Source organism: Euwallacea fornicatus, chromosome 25 (genome assembly GCF_040115645.1).
Source record: "Euwallacea fornicatus isolate EFF26 chromosome 25, ASM4011564v1, whole genome shotgun sequence".
Lineage (NCBI taxonomy): Eukaryota > Metazoa > Arthropoda > Insecta > Coleoptera > Curculionidae > Euwallacea > Euwallacea fornicatus.
This window is the reverse complement of record NC_089565.1, coordinates 2,007,798-2,024,590: the sequence shown is the minus strand read 5'-3', so window position 1 is coordinate 2,024,590 and position 16,793 is coordinate 2,007,798. Positions and strand designations below refer to the sequence as shown.

At 36.4% G+C, this 16,793-nt stretch overlaps 2 protein-coding genes across 4 annotated transcripts in view; one reads left to right on the top strand and one right to left on the bottom strand.

Annotated features, from left to right (window-relative positions):
* The window catches only part of sdt (stardust), a 66,367-nt gene extending 59,536 nt beyond the window's left edge, over positions 1-6,831 (top strand). For all 3 annotated transcript variants that reach the window (XM_066296573.1, XM_066296572.1, XM_066296571.1), the window contains 7 exons: positions 2,072-2,575; positions 2,628-2,802; positions 3,028-3,177; positions 3,236-3,435; positions 4,143-4,334; positions 4,390-4,703; positions 5,739-6,831. In XM_066296573.1, the coding sequence (XP_066152670.1) occupies positions 2,072-2,575; positions 2,628-2,802; positions 3,028-3,177; positions 3,236-3,435; positions 4,143-4,334; positions 4,390-4,703; positions 5,739-5,921 (1,718 nt within the window). In that variant the 3' untranslated portion in view covers positions 5,922-6,831. The remainder of the gene's footprint in view (positions 1-2,071; positions 2,576-2,627; positions 2,803-3,027; positions 3,178-3,235; positions 3,436-4,142; positions 4,335-4,389; positions 4,704-5,738) is intronic.
* Lztr1 (Leucine zipper like transcription regulator 1) lies at positions 6,822-16,463 on the bottom strand. The gene is made up of 14 exons (XM_066296581.1): positions 16,290-16,463; positions 16,037-16,239; positions 14,398-14,663; positions 14,190-14,342; positions 13,861-14,134; positions 13,156-13,316; positions 12,933-13,107; positions 12,745-12,875; positions 12,217-12,455; positions 12,002-12,161; positions 9,350-9,626; positions 9,071-9,286; positions 8,541-8,825; positions 6,822-8,334 (listed from the first exon to the last, which is right to left on the bottom strand). Exons 3-14 carry the CDS (start codon positions 14,529-14,531, stop codon positions 8,230-8,232), a joined length of 2,310 nt encoding a protein of 769 aa, XP_066152678.1. The 5' UTR covers positions 14,532-14,663; positions 16,037-16,239; positions 16,290-16,463; the 3' UTR covers positions 6,822-8,229.
* Positions 16,464-16,793: the final 330 nt, after the last annotated feature.

Below are 16,793 nucleotides of genomic sequence, written 5' to 3'. Positions count from 1 at the left end.
TGTGATTTAGCACTACTTTATTTGTATTCTAATCGATTCACTTCCATTTATACATTTTTCTGACGACTTCGAAAGTCGCGCCCGTAATAGTATACAGGGTGAGTCATAATTGGGAACTAGATTTTTTAAGCGTTCCTCGACTCAGAACGTAAAAAAATAACGACTTTGGCAGCAAAATGTTTTTCGGCCGAGGCACGACTGTTCAAGAATGGCTGTAAAAATCGCGCTTACGTGGTACCCATTTCGCAGTTTTTGTTCGAAACGTTTAAAGCTACGGAACCCACTTTTAGTGCATTTTGCACTGCTCACATGAGCTATTATTTAATTTAAAAAAAAAAAAAAAATGGTGGAAGTTCCGACTAGCGTACAATTCGGGAACGTACCGTGCAAGCCGCAACTCGGACACGGAACATTTTTCGACGAAAGTTTCTAGAAACTTTTTAATGTCTTAAGTCGAGGAATGCGCCCTAAAGAACTTCGAACTTAATTATGACTCACATTGTATTTCATTACGTGTCCGAAAAATCGCATTTTAAAGTTTGCGCGAGTCGCCTCACACGGGAAGTCATGCAAGCACAGAAAAATTCATTTCGTTCGTGTAATGGACGATACTTTTCATTATTCATTCATACTGTGAAAACATTATTACTTGTGCAAAGAATCGTATACTATTTCGTTTCGAGCAAAGAAATGTAACATTAATCAGGTTTTTAGTTTATGTTAATATGAATACCGCAATTTGTATTAATGTGAATATTCTACTCTTTGGCACTTAACTTACTGGCACTGGATAAAATTGAGATGACGCCATTTTTATGGACTGCTGAAGAAGCGGAGGATTCGCTGGAGTTGCCTTCTTGTGTGTCGTTTTCCTCTAAACCGGAAGCTCCAGCATTACTGAGGTGTGAACAATTGAACAGTCTTGTAGAAGTTTGAATTTTTCCGTCTCCTACATAACCCTCGGCTACTGCTGAAGGACGCCATCCTTCATGTCGTTTCGAAGTAAGCAAGCTTCCACCACCGTCGACCATTATCGATGCTGAAGATCGCCTTAAACCATGTCGGGTGCAAAGCTCGAGTCTTGAAGATTGAAACGTTTGACAATTCCTCATGAGTCCCCATTAATTGTACGTCATCCAACGTTCTGAGCACATTTATTTCCATTGCGATAAGCAATAGACAGTCTTGGGTTACTTAAATTAGCCTGGTCGTAAGGCCTGCAATCTGCGGCAAACCTTGCATGGTTCGAATGGATATTCAGCATCCGTAATCGTGAAATTCATTGATCAATGATTTGTGCCATCTTGCATAAACACCATCGGGTAATGATGATTGTATTCCGAGCCATCCAGTATGGAACGTATTAAATTGTCTCTCCGGCATGAGCCAAAAATACCGAAAATCCCAATGGCCTTTGTTAATTGGCATTTATCATCTGGCCCTTTTGATATGAAACGATAAATTTGCTCAGTAGATAGTTAAAAATGTCGAGTTTTTTAGTTTGTAGCCAACGCATTGCCGTTTGACAAAAAGACCTATAGTTTTAGGTAATTTGCGTACCATTGTAATCCCTTTAACAGAAAATCATTTGTTTTGTGCTGGGAAATCAGCTGCATAAAGTAGAAATTTTATTACATCAGCCCTTTCAGATAGGTAAACGGGGAGAACATCACTGCTAACACCCCGCACATTCTTCTCTCTTGTCCATTGCACGAACTGCTGGTATTATCCTTCATAAGTTCTTTTCTTTTGAATGTTCAGGTAACAGCCCAGCGCATACGTTTGTAGCTCGTAGATATTCTCTAAGGAAGTGGAGAACCTCGGGAGCCATCGCAGTTGAATTTTTACTTTCCCACGGGGAAAACAACACACCGAAAACGGCCTTCAAGGTTGTTCTCCTGTGCCCTTTCGGGAAAGGTCTATTTTCAGTTTCACCTTCACACAACTGGTTGGGAAGCGAGCGTTTTCAGAGTTGCATATAATGAAATATCTATGTTAGTTTTTCCTAACTATCTAAAGCAAAATTCTTCGCTAGGTATCGATCGTAACGATAACTGATGTTTGCTTGCAGCTTACGGGGACCTGGTGGCCGCCGTCCAGCGCCTCCAAATGCAACTGAAGAAAAGTTCGGCGGGGTCCGGTATTTCCGGGCTTGAGGGCAGAATAGCAGCGGTGCAATCTCTGTTGTTGTCGCCACAATTCGGTCGTGCTCTTGCCATACACAATAAAATTCAAACGGTACGCCAGAAAATAAGCTCCAGACCGAGACCATCCTCCCAGAACGCTCTCAGGGACGTCCTGGACGCTCTTGCCACTTCTCAGAGCGCGTACGCGGTAGAACTGGCCACCATATTAACAGGGTACGAATTCGAAGCTTTAATGGTGGCCCACGACGGAGTGGCCACCGAATTGCCGCCGGATTCCACGTCTCCGCCACCGCAGGGCGACATTACCGCCACCCCCTTAGCCAACACCCGTTTCGGGACCGATGACAATATTAAAATTATCCGCATCGAAAAGACTACAGAACCTCTGGGTGCGACAGTGAGGAACGAGGGCGACGCGGTGGTTATTGGTGAGAATCCGCATGTTGAGTAATAGGAAATCGTTTCTAAATGGAGTTTTAGGGAGGATTGTGAGGGGCGGAGCGGCGGAAAAGAGCGGTCTCCTCCACGAAGGCGACGAGATCCTGGAGGTGAACGGGATCGAAATGCGCGGGAAAAGCGTCAATGCAGTCTGTGATATTTTGAAAGATATGGAGGGGTCGTTGACTATTTTGGTTATTCCGGCTTCTCAGTCCAGGTGCGTTAGTATGACCGCTACTTGTGTCAAGTTTCATAGCGGCAATTTTAACAGAACACAGCCTAAGATGGGAGATAACTCTCGATCTTTTGAATAAGTACTTGCTTCCGGAATGTTATATTCTTAATAAGAAATTTGGTTGAGGTACATACATATATGATGACATAATCATACAACCTTAACAACTCAACACGTAGAAGCATATTTGAAAGGGTTTGCTTGTAGGAGTCAAATGTCTAGAGATCTGGTGCTTCACGTGAGAGCTCTCTTCGACTATGACCCCGAGGACGATATGTACATACCCTGTCGAGAGCTTGGTATTAGTTTTAGAAAAGGAGATGTGTTACACGTCATCAGCCAAGAGGATCCTAACTGGTATAACATGGCCCGAAACCAATCTCTCTTAACAATCACTTATTAACAAATATTTTAGGTGGCAAGCTTACAGAGAAGGGGAAGAAGATCAAACGTTAGCTGGGCTAATTCCATCTCTTTCGTTCCAACACCAAAGAGAAACTATGCGCCTGGCAGCCGCCGAACGCATATCCAAACCTACGAAAAAATCTAATACCTCGACCCTCCTATGCGGAACAGCGTCAAAGAAAAAGAAGAAAAAGGGAGCTTATGACGAAGGTAAATTTTATCTTTAAGAAATCCCCATATGGAAAAGTGAATCGAACTAAGATCGGGCGTACGGACGGGTCAGTTAATCAGTGCGTTGTTGCCAATCCAGCAATTTCCCTTAATCAAATTAAAATCGCTGATCAAAAAAAAGTAGAAAGTGATAATTGAAAATTAATTAGGCCTTACTTAACGGAAAAAAACCAGGTCGGTATTCGAAAAAAGTGTGATGGCGCCTGTGAACGCTTTTTTGAGAAATGACACGTTGCTCTTGTAGATTGAAAACATTTCGAAAATTTTAAATTTTATGTATTACATATTTTTTTTCATTTGAAGTTCATGACGTAGAATTTAAAAAAGCTTTAGCCAGTTGCCCCCAACATCTCAAAAACAAAAACTATCTGATATTGGCGCTTTTGGCAAATTAAAACCCTCCATAGCTGGCGACTTGACCGACAAAAGTTGGCCTTTGGGGCACCTGGCACCGCCTATTCCATTACAAAATTCGCAATTTTGCGTCGTACCTCACTGCTTTTACTCGAAATCACTTTCAAATTTTACAGATATTAATAAATAAAAAGGTTATTTCACATTTCTTAAGAATGTTGTGCAGATGACTTAAAATAAAGAAATTTTAAGTCTCACTCCTATGTGCATACATATACGCCCGACTAAACCTGAAATCATCATCAATTAATCATGAATTTCCCGACAAAAAGGTGGATACCCCATGTATACGAACGACGACTACGATCCAGAAGAGATCCTCACTTACGAAGAAGTGTCTCTGTATTATCCAAGAACCGAGAAAAAGCGGCCAGTAGTGCTTATAGGTCCACCTGATATTGGCCGACACGAGCTTAGACAGAGGTTGATGGAGAATTCCGAACGATTTGCCGCGGCCATACCTCGTAAGACTTCTTCCAACATGTCTCAAACGCATGTAATTTTACATGATTATTTTAGACACTTCACGAGCAAGAAAAGATAACGAAATCGACGGCCAAGACTATCACTTCATCACGAGGGCTCAATTTGAAGCCGACATTTTATCCAGGAAGTTCGTCGAACATGGAGAGTACGAAAAGGCATATTATGGGACCTCGATTGATGCTATTCGGTCGGTGGTGAATTCGGGGAAGATTTGCGTGCTGAATTTGCATCCGCAGAGTTTGAAAATACTGCGGACGTCCGATTTGAAGCCCTACGTTGTCTTCGTGGCGCCACCGAATTTGGAAAATTTGAAGATAAAGAAAGATAGATTGGGGGAATCTTATAAGGTAAGTTAACTTACGAAGAGCCTACAACCACGAATAAAAAACAAACAGATTTCCATCAAATTCGGGAATAACTGAAAACAGAACCAATTTTAAGGTGATCTTAAAATGAACTTTATCTAAAACGAGTCAATGGATAGGTTCATCCTTGGATCATCATGCAGTCGAAAATCCATAAATTGCGCAAGGCAGGTACTGCCATTTGCAAAAAAAATTATGTTATTTTTGTAAAACCTTGACCATACGTGCCCAACTTTAAAGTTATGTTTATTCAAAGTCAACACTCCGATATGTTGTGTGAAATTGGACATCTGGTCTTACATAAGAGGATGTAAGGTAAAACAAATATTCTACAGGGTGTTTCCTAAACATACGGCGTAACTTTAAGGTTACATATCCGGAATAACTTCACTTTTCAAATGCATGCTATCGCGGCTAAAAAAAAATCTTTTTTGTTTTAAATAAAAAACAAAAACATTTGTTCCAGTTTAATTAAAACTTTCGGGCACCACGATCGCACGTTTTTTAGACATATTAGGGCTCGTTCAAAAATTTAACAACGCGCAAGCCCATGGAGCGGCCCAGTGAAATTTTTCACAAAAAACAACAAGGCCCCCCAGATATTTGCAATTTTCATAATTATTTCAAATAGAATAGCTAAAAATGCAACTTTTCTGTTTTTTGATTTTTTCCGAATCTTGGTTTGTTTGCTAGATGAAAATGCAAATCTTTGCACTTCGCTCAACCGCCTTGATACAACTCAAAAAATTTTAATAAATGAAACTAACGTTTTAAAATCTACAAAAATGGATGGTTTTTTGCAAACTGTAGGAGCATCCCTGCACGGCAGATGGCTCCTGAACTATCCATGTATCATCCATACGACCTTCTCCAAAGGTGTTTTTTTTATAAAACCTGCTAAAGTGTCTTAATAGAATCTACTTCTCAAACTACCCTTATATTTCGTATACGACATTTCAATTCTTGCCTACTTTTTTCTCTATCGGTACTAACTTTGTCTCAAATATTCTACTTTAGGAAGAAGACTTGGTGGACATAATCGACAAAGCTCGAGAAATGGAAAATAAATACGGTCATTATTTCGATATGATCATCATCAATAACGACACCGAGAGGGCGTACCACGACTTATTGTGCGAAATCAACAGTTTGGAACGAGAACCGCAATGGGTGCCTGCGGCCTGGATTAAATCCACGTAGGGAATACTAAAGAGTTAGAATTTTAGAAAATTCTAGCTCTTCACGTTCGTTTAAGGATGATAAGTTTGAGATAGTCGGGCAGAAAAGCAAACTTTCACTAACTCGACGTTCTCTATAGTATGTTGCACAAAATGTTCCATATCCTCAACTGAGACGCTGATTTCCTATACGCGAGAGATATACAAGGTGTTGTTCAATTTAGAAATTTAGTTTCGTAACCTAGACTGAAATTTATCTAAGTGTTTTGAGTAGCGACGAGACAGCACTCTCTTTTAAGTGCCAAACTGAATAACGGTTTTAATTAACTTCTAATAACAGGAGAGAGGTTAGTAGGTTAGGGAAGTAGCTGCAATTGCAGGCCGGTACTATACAAGTTGTTGTTGATTCGTTTATAATATTAGATTATACTGAATTTTAAGTCATTTTATAATAGATTTTAACAAACGTTCACAAAAACGTCTGGCTCAACCAACCCAGGGGCGTTTTAATGACGGTTCGACTATCTAGGTCCCTCATATTGTATATAAAAGTTTATATTTTATTCCGAAGTCATATACTTGATAGAGTTGATTATTTATTGTTATTTTTACTTTTGTATATAAGATAGAAATATAATAATTATTGAATTATTACCAATAGATCAGATGTATATAATAGCAACGTATTCAAATCTGAGATCAAACCCTATGGCGTTTGACAAGTATTGTTCCAGTGTAGAATGAACAAATTAAAACTAACCGTTCGATTACACAAGTCTTCGGGACAGATCATTGTCACCTCGGAACGGGATAAAACGATTTTGGGCACATTCGTTTTATTCCAACAAACCATTTTATGTGTTTATTTTATTATTGTAATGCGTATTTACGAATGATTGTTTCCGATTAAAAAAATAATAAGTTTCTCACAATTCTAGACCTTTTATTTCAATATTACACTAATTACCATTAATTACACAATAAACTGTTTTTTCCACTACTAGTTTTAAAAGACACCAGTAAATGACAGTAAAGTACCTCCTCGAGGTCTTTTTTTCAAGATGTGTTAATAATGACAAGTATATAGCTTACTTAGCAAGTTAATAAAGCAGGAAGCCACCGTTAATTATTCCTTTTATTTTGTTTGGGAAAAACACCTGACAAGTAGTTGTAGAGGTTCTTGGAGCGATGGAATTGCACACAATTTTCAGCTAACATTAAGTGACAATACTATGTAACTCCACCCCTCTAACGGCCCCTTGTGCATGAGACGTTATTCCGAACCATAATAAAATAAACTCACAGTCCACCTCAAATATTGAAAAGATATTGTCATCGTCAATGTTATTATTGAAAATGCGTTCTACTTTTATATTTCCGATTTAATTTATTCTTAATTTGGGTAAGTTCTTCTAATTTTATCAAATCTAGTAGTGAAAAAAAAAACGCAAATACACTGCAATTGTGAAATGCTTATGACACTCAGGTCTTAGATCAATCGACTTTGTGCTCCTTGTGTTGCAAACTTAACCTTCGAGCATAACAATGTACTTCACAACTTTAGTGTTAATATACTATTATATGAAATTTTTTCAATTATTTTAACGAAGAACACTGATAAAATCTTTTTGATAGTTCTGAATATTTCTTAAGAAAAAACATTTATTTAATAAGTCAAGAAACATGAAAATTTAGGTATACATATCTACGTGAAAACAAGGAATGTTTTCGTAGTTTGAAATTGTGTACAGGGGTTTCAACTTAGTCTGCTGCTTGGAATTAAACTAAGTGACAAAATGACCCCCGAAAACGATTTATGTCTATTACATCGTAAGTAACAGTCCTCCAAGATTGTGTATCATTTAAAATTTTAATGGAAGAGGAAAACTTAACTAGCCAAGTTTGAAAACGAAAACTTCAACAGAGCTTAAAAATGGAAAATTAAGAACTGTATTTATGCCAACGACTCACCATAAAATGGGTTTCCTTTAACCATTCCTGGAGTCTAGATCAAAAAACTTGGAACTCTTTGCACATGCCAAGAAAATTTTCAAATTGTAGCATTTAAAAACTCTAGTTAAATACAACTGTCGGAAACATTCCTTGTAATTTCGTAATGTACTTCCTGTACTTATCATCTATGTCTTAAAAAAACACAATAGATTGTTGTTGTCGTGCGCGTACGGAATACAGGGCAAATACTCCCTCTTAATTCTGATGCCTTTGATGTAAATAAATCTCCGATTAAAAGCCCATAAGCCGCCACCGCTCTCTGGCCTCTTCCTCCCTTCTTCCAGCCACATATCACAGCAAAAATGGTTCCTGATTCGTCATGGATCGATTATCAAATTACTACCCATACAATCGGCCAGTATGTCCAAAATATCCAATATTAACGCCTTGTCTAACATTTTGAAACGAGGTTGTTTCACCACCTATCAGAACCGACATATATTATATATCAGCAAGCTCGTTCAATTAGGAGTCTAATTATTAATGTGGTGTCAACATTAACTGTAAGCTTGTTTAGTCAGAAACGTACCAATGCAGTCTGGGTATTCGTTAGATTCTAAGGTTTTACGAACACGAGCTTGATGTTAAAGTAAACAGTATGACTTAGCCTTATCGGAGTAACTCTCACCTTGGGGAAGTTTAGGGCGATCAAATCCAACGCGTATTTCTTCATATCAGTGGCTTGAATCCGATCTGCCGCTTCGAGCACTTCGATGACAGTTTCGTGGGTAACGTTTCTTTCCAAGTTTTGTTTGCAGAACGTTTGCAAACGTATGTTTGAGAAATTGAAAAATGATGCGGATGCAAAAAGATACAGTGAGTCTTCGGGTGGCATCTTTGTGTCGCCGTAATAGATATAACGCAATAGGGTGTCGAAGGATTTTTTCGACGGGGTAAGTTCACCAATTTTTATCTAAAACACCACCGGTTTTTCTGCGAAATTGCATATTTTATAAGGTTCACTATCAGAAAATTCGAGTTTTGGTACGTAGCCGTATGTAAAATTTGTGGATAGACGCTACACTATTATTTTCAAACTATAAAATTTAAAAATTTCAATTTTTTAAATCGGAGCAATCGCTGGAATAACGTCACCCGGTATAGGAACTTTAATTCTGCGATACAAAATGATAGTTGCAGCAGTTTAGTTATACTTACATTCACTCTTTTATCAGTCTCGTTCGGCATACAGGACCTAAAGCGGGCTTCAAAGTAACCAGACCTTGCGACCAGAATCGCTTTATGTGCCGGAATGACGTGATCATCCAAGATAAGGTCCACGTCACAAAACTCCTTTCCAGTGTTGAGCAAGAAATCCCCCATGTCATGTTCCAGCGAATGTTTAGCCAAATCGAACGTAGTTTCATGGGCGGCCTAAAACGACACGAAACAAACACCTGCAAATTAATTTCTTAATAGAGGCGAATAATAATTTACTTTTGGTGGTGGCATCTGCTTCCTCCTGATAATCTGCACCATCAATCGGCTGTCCAAAGTTTCAAATTCCGAGCTCATGATTATGTGATTGAAATTTGTTTCCTTAACTATAAATCTCAGGCATTGTTCTTTTATGAAATCCAGCTTCAACTTATCGGCGTTTTTTAAAGCTTCGACAATGTTGTTGAGACAAATTGTAGTGTTCAGAAACTGGACGCACAGATGCTCCAATCTGGACATTTCAAATTCCTCTGCCAGCTGGTAAACATCCATAATCCTAAATATTATTCACGGTCAATTTTTTTTCAATATTCAGTCCAAAAATTTGGAAATTGTTATAAAAGATACAGGGCGATTCGCAGCGCTATCGACACGGAACAAGTGCGTGTAGAACAATGGGATAAAACACCAAAGGAAATCACAAGTAATTTAGTGGAACCTATGCCGAGGTGTTTGCAAGCTGTCCTTGATGCAAAAGGATATCAAACCAGATGTTAATTAAAATATTATTTATTTGTTACATCTTATAAAAATTGAAAAATTGACAGTGTGTGAATACTTTTTTGGATATACCTGGAGAATTTTAATGTTAATTTCCTTTGTGACCGAAGAGATATTGTGAATTTATTCTTTTTTACACGTGTGGATGATCCTTTTTTGCATAAATGCATTTTAAAAAATCCAAACTTCTTTGTTTTTAGTCTTAAAATAGCTGATTTATGATATTTGCCGAGGTGTACGAATACTTTTTTGATTTACTGTATTTATATATACCAATTATGAACGTGGCATATGAACTTCTAAATTAGTATTGTTGAAAAACCTTTAACTTATTTTTTATCAAATTCTCTTTACAATAAAAAACGTATTTTTTATTTCGTCGGGGTATGTTTGCGTAAAGAAACCGCTGCATTGAATTCGCAACTTTATCCTTATTTTATTAAATCTGGAAACATCGCATATTACTTTGTATCGCGTATCGTTTTCAAGGGCGATGAGCTGTACCTTTACAAAGGGCAGGTGGTACCGATATCACTTTGTAAATGATTCACTTGAAAATTAACGCAGCGACGAGAAAGATGTTCGTAATGCGCTCTGCACTAATAATCGGGATAATCGGGATTTCTTTTGTTCTAAAAACTCGTGAGGTACGCCGCTTGACTGATTTAGCGAGTGACTGGCTCAGTGAGTGAAAATGAATGACGTTTTAATTCCAATTTTTGAGTGAAAGTGGATGTTGCTAACATAAGTCTGGCTCACGCTTTTGCTGCTTCAGTTCAGATTGTTGTTTCTTATGGTTTACAGTGAAGTATTGTCAGGTCAATAAGAACGACGCATTTAAAATTTTAAAAAGTCGAAATAACTTGCAATTTTTACTTTCCTGAAAGGTATTTAGTCCCATCTTTGGATGTGACCAAAAAGTTATATCGCAACTGGAGCTATTCCGAAAATTAAAAGAAATGTGTTTCAGAAATCGTCTATATATGCCTCTTCTTTAACTGGAAATTAATTCCACACTCTAACTTGTTTGAAGATTTTTGCCGGAAATTAATATTGATATTTTTTTGTATTGTAGGTCTCAGCTGTGTACGCCTCTACTTGCAGTAAAAATTAATTCGTAACAATTTTGAAGATTATTTCTCAGGAATTAATATTGAATTTTCTTGTGTTTCAGGTCTCAACTGTGTACGCTTCTGCTTCGAGTCGAAATTAATTCGAAACTCCGTTTTGAAGATATTCAAAACATTTTCTGAAATTAGTTTTGAGTTTTTTATGCTTCAGTTCTAACTCTGTGTTAATTACAACACATATATTTGGCTCACATAAGAATTAGGATTTCTAGGATTAAAAACATCCGCTATTCTTCTTGCGTATCTTTCTTGCTCCTCATAAATAAATTCAGTTCTTTGTTAATTGCGTATACCATTTTAAAAATTACTCGCAGTAACATGAATTATCGCAATAATTTTTTATTGATTTGAATAACTATTAATATCAGCCAGTACCATAAGTAAGTAAATAATGTTTCATGCAACCTTATACACACTTAACGCGCTTTACTATTTAACATATTTGAGAGTGTGTCTCGGCAGAGTAAAGGGATGAGAGAGGCGCAATAAATTCTACATAAAAATGATTGCTCTTTGATAAAAAAATCGACGTGTTCTGATGATTGAAAAAAATCTATCCCGTTTAGAGATAAGAGGGGTGGAAAGTTTTAAAATTCACACCCTCTATACAAGGTGGTCATTATTTGTCTCGTGGTATGAGTACCGAGTAATTGCGTATAGTAAGAGTTTTTCACACACATCCAGATTGAACAGCAAAGAGCAGAACCACTAGAAAGTTGCATATTTTTTCTTTTAATACTTAATAAGATTGTTAAAAATTTAGTTGACACCACTGCTGAAAAAATTTTTACTAGATGATCGGAATAGTAGACCTTTCTGTACACTAATTTCGTAAATTTACTGTTTAAACTCTATCCATCGATTGTAGTCCACCCAACACAGAAAAAACCGTAGCAATATGGTAAATTAGTTATGACTGTTCCGAATTTGAAAAACAACTTTATATAAATAACGAATTATACATTCGTATAGAGTATAAAATATTTTTCATGTTCAAAAAAGTGAAAAGTCAGTTACTAACCGAATGAGAATGATTTTTTCCTGATCGGGTTCATCCTTCGTAATGTATTTGGCAGGATCAATTTGATCCGTGTAGATGTAATCCAAGACCATTCGAAAAGCGTCACAGTTGGCTTTGGGTAATTTTACTTCTAAATAATCAGTAACATGAATATCGTTCACTGCAAAAAAATATTCGTGTTATCAAGACTTTTAACAGTGAATCATAAAACTTACCCTTATTATTGTCCTTGAATAGTTTTTCTACATGTTTCTCCATCGCTATACGCGCTTGCCTAATTTTTTCTCTCAAGTATGCTGATCTCGCCGCGACTATGGGCACATGAGCACATATTTTCACCTCATCCTCGCCGACTAAAAACCTAATATCATAATATCTTTGGCACTCTTCTTTCGTCAATAAACTTCCGTAGTCCTCATAAAGTGTACATTTAGGATAACTTGCAAACTGGAACCTTAAGAAAAAAAAGTATTATGATTTTTTCGACAAAGAATCTTAACATGTTATGTTTCTCGAACTTCAATTTTTGGTACGTAAAATGTATATTGCTACACTTTATACATTTTTGTTTCTACGTAAATGGTTTTGATTATGTACTTTTAAGAAAAACATCCTTCAACCTACGGGCTCAGGATTTTCCCGAATTATTTAAGCTCTACTATTTTCCCAACAAAAATTTGCAGAGAAGGACCCATACGGATTTCAGCCGATAAAACTGAGAATATGACTCGTAATAAACCCACCGAAACATCTCCCCACTGCGTACATTGTTATCGACGGTACCGCCAAAAATGAACATTGCATCACTAACAACTGCCGCAGCGTGAAACAGTCTACCTGAAGGAGAATAGGACTCCGGATCTGGCAGAACTACCTAAACATCAATTAACTGTAATTCATGATCACGACAAACATCGACCTCTCATCTTACACTCCATGACTGCGAATCCAAATCAAAGCAATGGAGATCGTTTGATAACGTGGCATCAGCTGCTCCTCCAAAAACGTACAAATGCCTGTCGAATGCTACCATCGTGTGTCCGTAGCGCCTGGCGGGTGGTGGGGGAGCTCCGCGTAAAATTCGTTCAGTAGAAATTCTTGTCCAACTAAAACACTATATTAGTGACTCATAAAGTTAGTTTATAGAAAATTACGTTTTCTCTCTAAAGTTAAACTGAAACAAGGAATTGGTCATTTTTGCCCCACTCTGCCCGCTGAAAACAAACATGGACTCTCTTGCCACTGACACGGGAAAATTGCAGCAGGTCGGTGGACGTTCCCCTTTTTGATTAATCTCTTCCCAAATTCGTTCACCCTTAAAAAGTAGTTAATAACATATAATTTTAGTGGGTACGAAAATAATACAATTAATTTATACAGGCTATAGCGTGTTTCCAAATTGTAATTGGCAATTACTAAATTGCTTCGTTTTTGAGATACAGGGTGGTGGAACTTCACATTTTATTTATTCAATAAGATATCGAGGGAATAGAGGTCAGATTCTGATAGGTTTGCAATAGAAGCAGGTGACAGTTTGTTTTTATGCACCATCTAGTTGTGGCAAATTAAAACTTCCCAGACAAAAATAAGAATTAATATGACTACAAAATCCTTGATATTGAAAACAACATTTGGCAAAAACTATCAAATTTTGATTCGCTTGGCAAAGTACCAATAATAATTTTTTGATGGCCGTTAACCAGAAACTTACATAAATATAGTTTTAGACTAAGTTTTAAAATAGAAAAGCCAGCCGTATTAAGGTTTGCTAATTTCCATTAACACTTTGGCATAAAATAGATTCTTCTACAACCTGTTAAAATGTCATGACAGAAAATGTGCAATGTAATGATACTTACGAATCCCAGATTAATAGTCCACATATCATTTAATCGAGCATTTCCGTCATAACCTGCAAATATCCACAATTTGTCATTATAAATAGCAGCTCCATGTGCTGAACGAGGAACTGGCATTCTACCAGTAAATTTCCACTCGGTCCATTGAGCAGTTTTAAATTTATATTCAAATAAGTCATTCTTATTGGTTAAATTAGAATTTGAATGAATATCTCCTGTGTATCCACCAAAAACAAACATTGAATCATTATACACCACTGCAGAATGGTGATACCTGCAAAAATAGCAAATTAAATAATTATGAAAATAATTGAGAAGCATTTCGGCACCTGGGTGCAGGTGGGGCTCCGGTCGCAAAAGCTCTTCCCCAACTTTTCTCCTTCACATCAAATCGAAGCAAGTCATTTAACATGCTTTTACCATTATCTCCTCCAAAAACATAAATGGCATCGTTATATGCTACCATAGTATGTTTGCTCCTCCTGAAAATATCCCATTGCCATACAAGTAAGTATTGAAGGTATAAATAATACAAACCTTGCACCCACAAACTCATCACATTCTGGCAAAGCTTTCCAGCGATGGACTGCTTCAAATGGGCCGATTTCAAGAGTTAAAGCTTCGGATAATGTGGTGATAGAGTCACCCACGGTGGGCCCAATGCCACTCATTTAAAAAGCTTTTGTTTCGTTGCCTGAACGCTTCAAATGTTATATTTTACTTAATTAAAATCAAAGAAGTATTTTGATGAGATGTGTTTTCCGAGCAGCCAGGCAAATAAGAAATTAGCGCCAAATTGATACCTATAAAAAACATATTATAAGTGTAGGAAATTATTGTTTCCATACGCAAATGGTTGTATGCACCATTTGCATGCACCATGGTTTTGGTACTAACAAAACAAATATCCTATTTGGCAGCTTTATGTACCCAATAAATGAATTTTTTAACTTTACATTTCTCTTCATTCTCAATTAAGATGGTTATATGCTCTAATTACCCTGCAGTTAAATTAGGCCTTAAAAAAATTCAAAGTTGCGTGTGGGGGGTACTTAGATAATTTTTGTTGCAATGTATTATTCAGCTTACATAGGAAGTCTTAAAAAAAAAACGGACGAAAGTATAAACCGGCTACGTATGAACGGATTTTGTTGAACTAAAAACCCAATATTATATTGCTCAGGCTATTAAGTAATATCTAAGTCGTTTTTTTTTTAGTGAAATACTTCTGCTTTAGGTGGTAATTTCAGAATTTCAAATAGAACTTAATTTTTTTTAATAGAAAACACTTTTCTAAATTTAACGGTCTATGACAAGTTAATGTTTAAACTTAAAAATATTTTCTATCAGAACATACATTAAAAAATATAGAGTTCTATTTGAAATTCTGAAATTACCACCTAAAGCAGAAGTATTTCAGTAAAAAAAAAATCAACTTTGGCGCTACTGAGTAGTTTGAAAAATATAATTTCATTTGGTTTTTAGTTCATCAAAATCCGTTTATAAATAACTCAGTTATAGCTTTTTTCTTTTTGTTTTTTAACACGCTGGAGATAATGGTTGATATTACACAGGCAACCTATTTTCTTTGTGTTTGATACCTTAGGGTGGGTCAAATTATTAAAGTTCTGCAAAGCTTATGAAAGATATAAAGTTCTTGCTAACATGGAAGTAAATCATTACATACAAGGTCTGACATACTGCTTAGAATTTTTTCTTATATATTCTGTTTTAGTATTGCTCCAAATATCAACAAGTTTTTGGTTTAAAGTGTCTTCGTTTTTGATCTCATAGTCTCTTTTTTCGTATCTGTCCAGAGGCCTTCAATAGGATTCATTAGGACTTTTAAGAAGTGTAGCTAACATATGTGGTGTATTATACTATAAGGCCCATTGCTTCACAAAATAGGCTGTGTGTTTCAGATCTTTATCCTGTTGAAAATATAAATGATTTTCCAACCTCAGTTTTATTGCACATAATGACAACAAATTGTCTCATATTTATTGGTAAAAAATTTAGATGAGTTTATAGGGTTGTAATTACATTACGTGTTCAGATCAATAAGTAATCTTATTAAAAATTCATAGCCAAATATCTGATATTCAAAGTAGTCACTAAGGCACAAATATAGCAATGATTGACTGTATATTCTTCTAACAATTTGGCCCGACAGTACCTTTAAAGTTTTGATTGGGCTCGCTACTGCTGAGGAAGACCATCAATTATTTTCATGTCCTGTGGTTGCTGTATGTATCTCCTCATTCGTTTGATCATTTGCTCTTAATTTCCCATAACAAACTAAGAATTCTATGTCTGGATTTCTAGTTTTATCATTGTTTCTCTGAAGAAAATTAGTAGTCTGAAAAGTCTAAGTGTTCCCTATTTCCTGTTTATTTTATTTCTTTTACTTGGAAAGAGCATTAAGTTACCTGGAGTCTAGGAGGTTTTGTTTTCCATACCATACTAATAACATAACTCTACCCTTCGCTGGTTATTGGAAAAACAGACACGGTTTAACATTGATACACAAAAGACCGGGAAATCCGAGTAGACAAATTTTGGATCTGGCCTAGAAACATTCATTCACAGGGGAAAATGAAAGAATACAGAAAATAAAGGGATCACAATTTCAAAGCTTCTCGTCTTGAAAAGCTCTGAAAAAGGAGATGTGACAACGTTGGAAATATGACGAAAATTAACATATTTGCTTTTTGTTTAGTCCACTACAAAATTAAATTTAGTATTATTAAAAAAATAAATGAAGAACCTGATTATTTTATGTATTCGTAAGTTTTAAAAAATTTTACTTTATAAACCATTAATACATTTTTACTAAATAATAAGAATGGCAATGCTACCAGTGTTGGTCCAATCTGAGCTAAAATTCCCTGTAGACGAATAATTGGTTATATATTTCGCACCGTTTTCCAATA

Coding starts and splice junctions, on each gene's coding strand:
- Lztr1 (XM_066296581.1), bottom strand. CDS start 14,531: ATGAGTGGCATTGGGCCCACCGTGGGTGACTCTATCACCACATTATCC. Junction 14,135..14,189: donor GGAGCCCCACCTGCACCCAG/GTGCCGAAATGC, acceptor CTATTTTTGCAG/GTATCACCATTCTGCAGTGG. Junction 8,335..8,540: donor TCGCCCTAAACTTCCCCAAG/GTGAGAGTTACT, acceptor CGGTTCTGATAG/GTGGTGAAACAACCTCGTTT.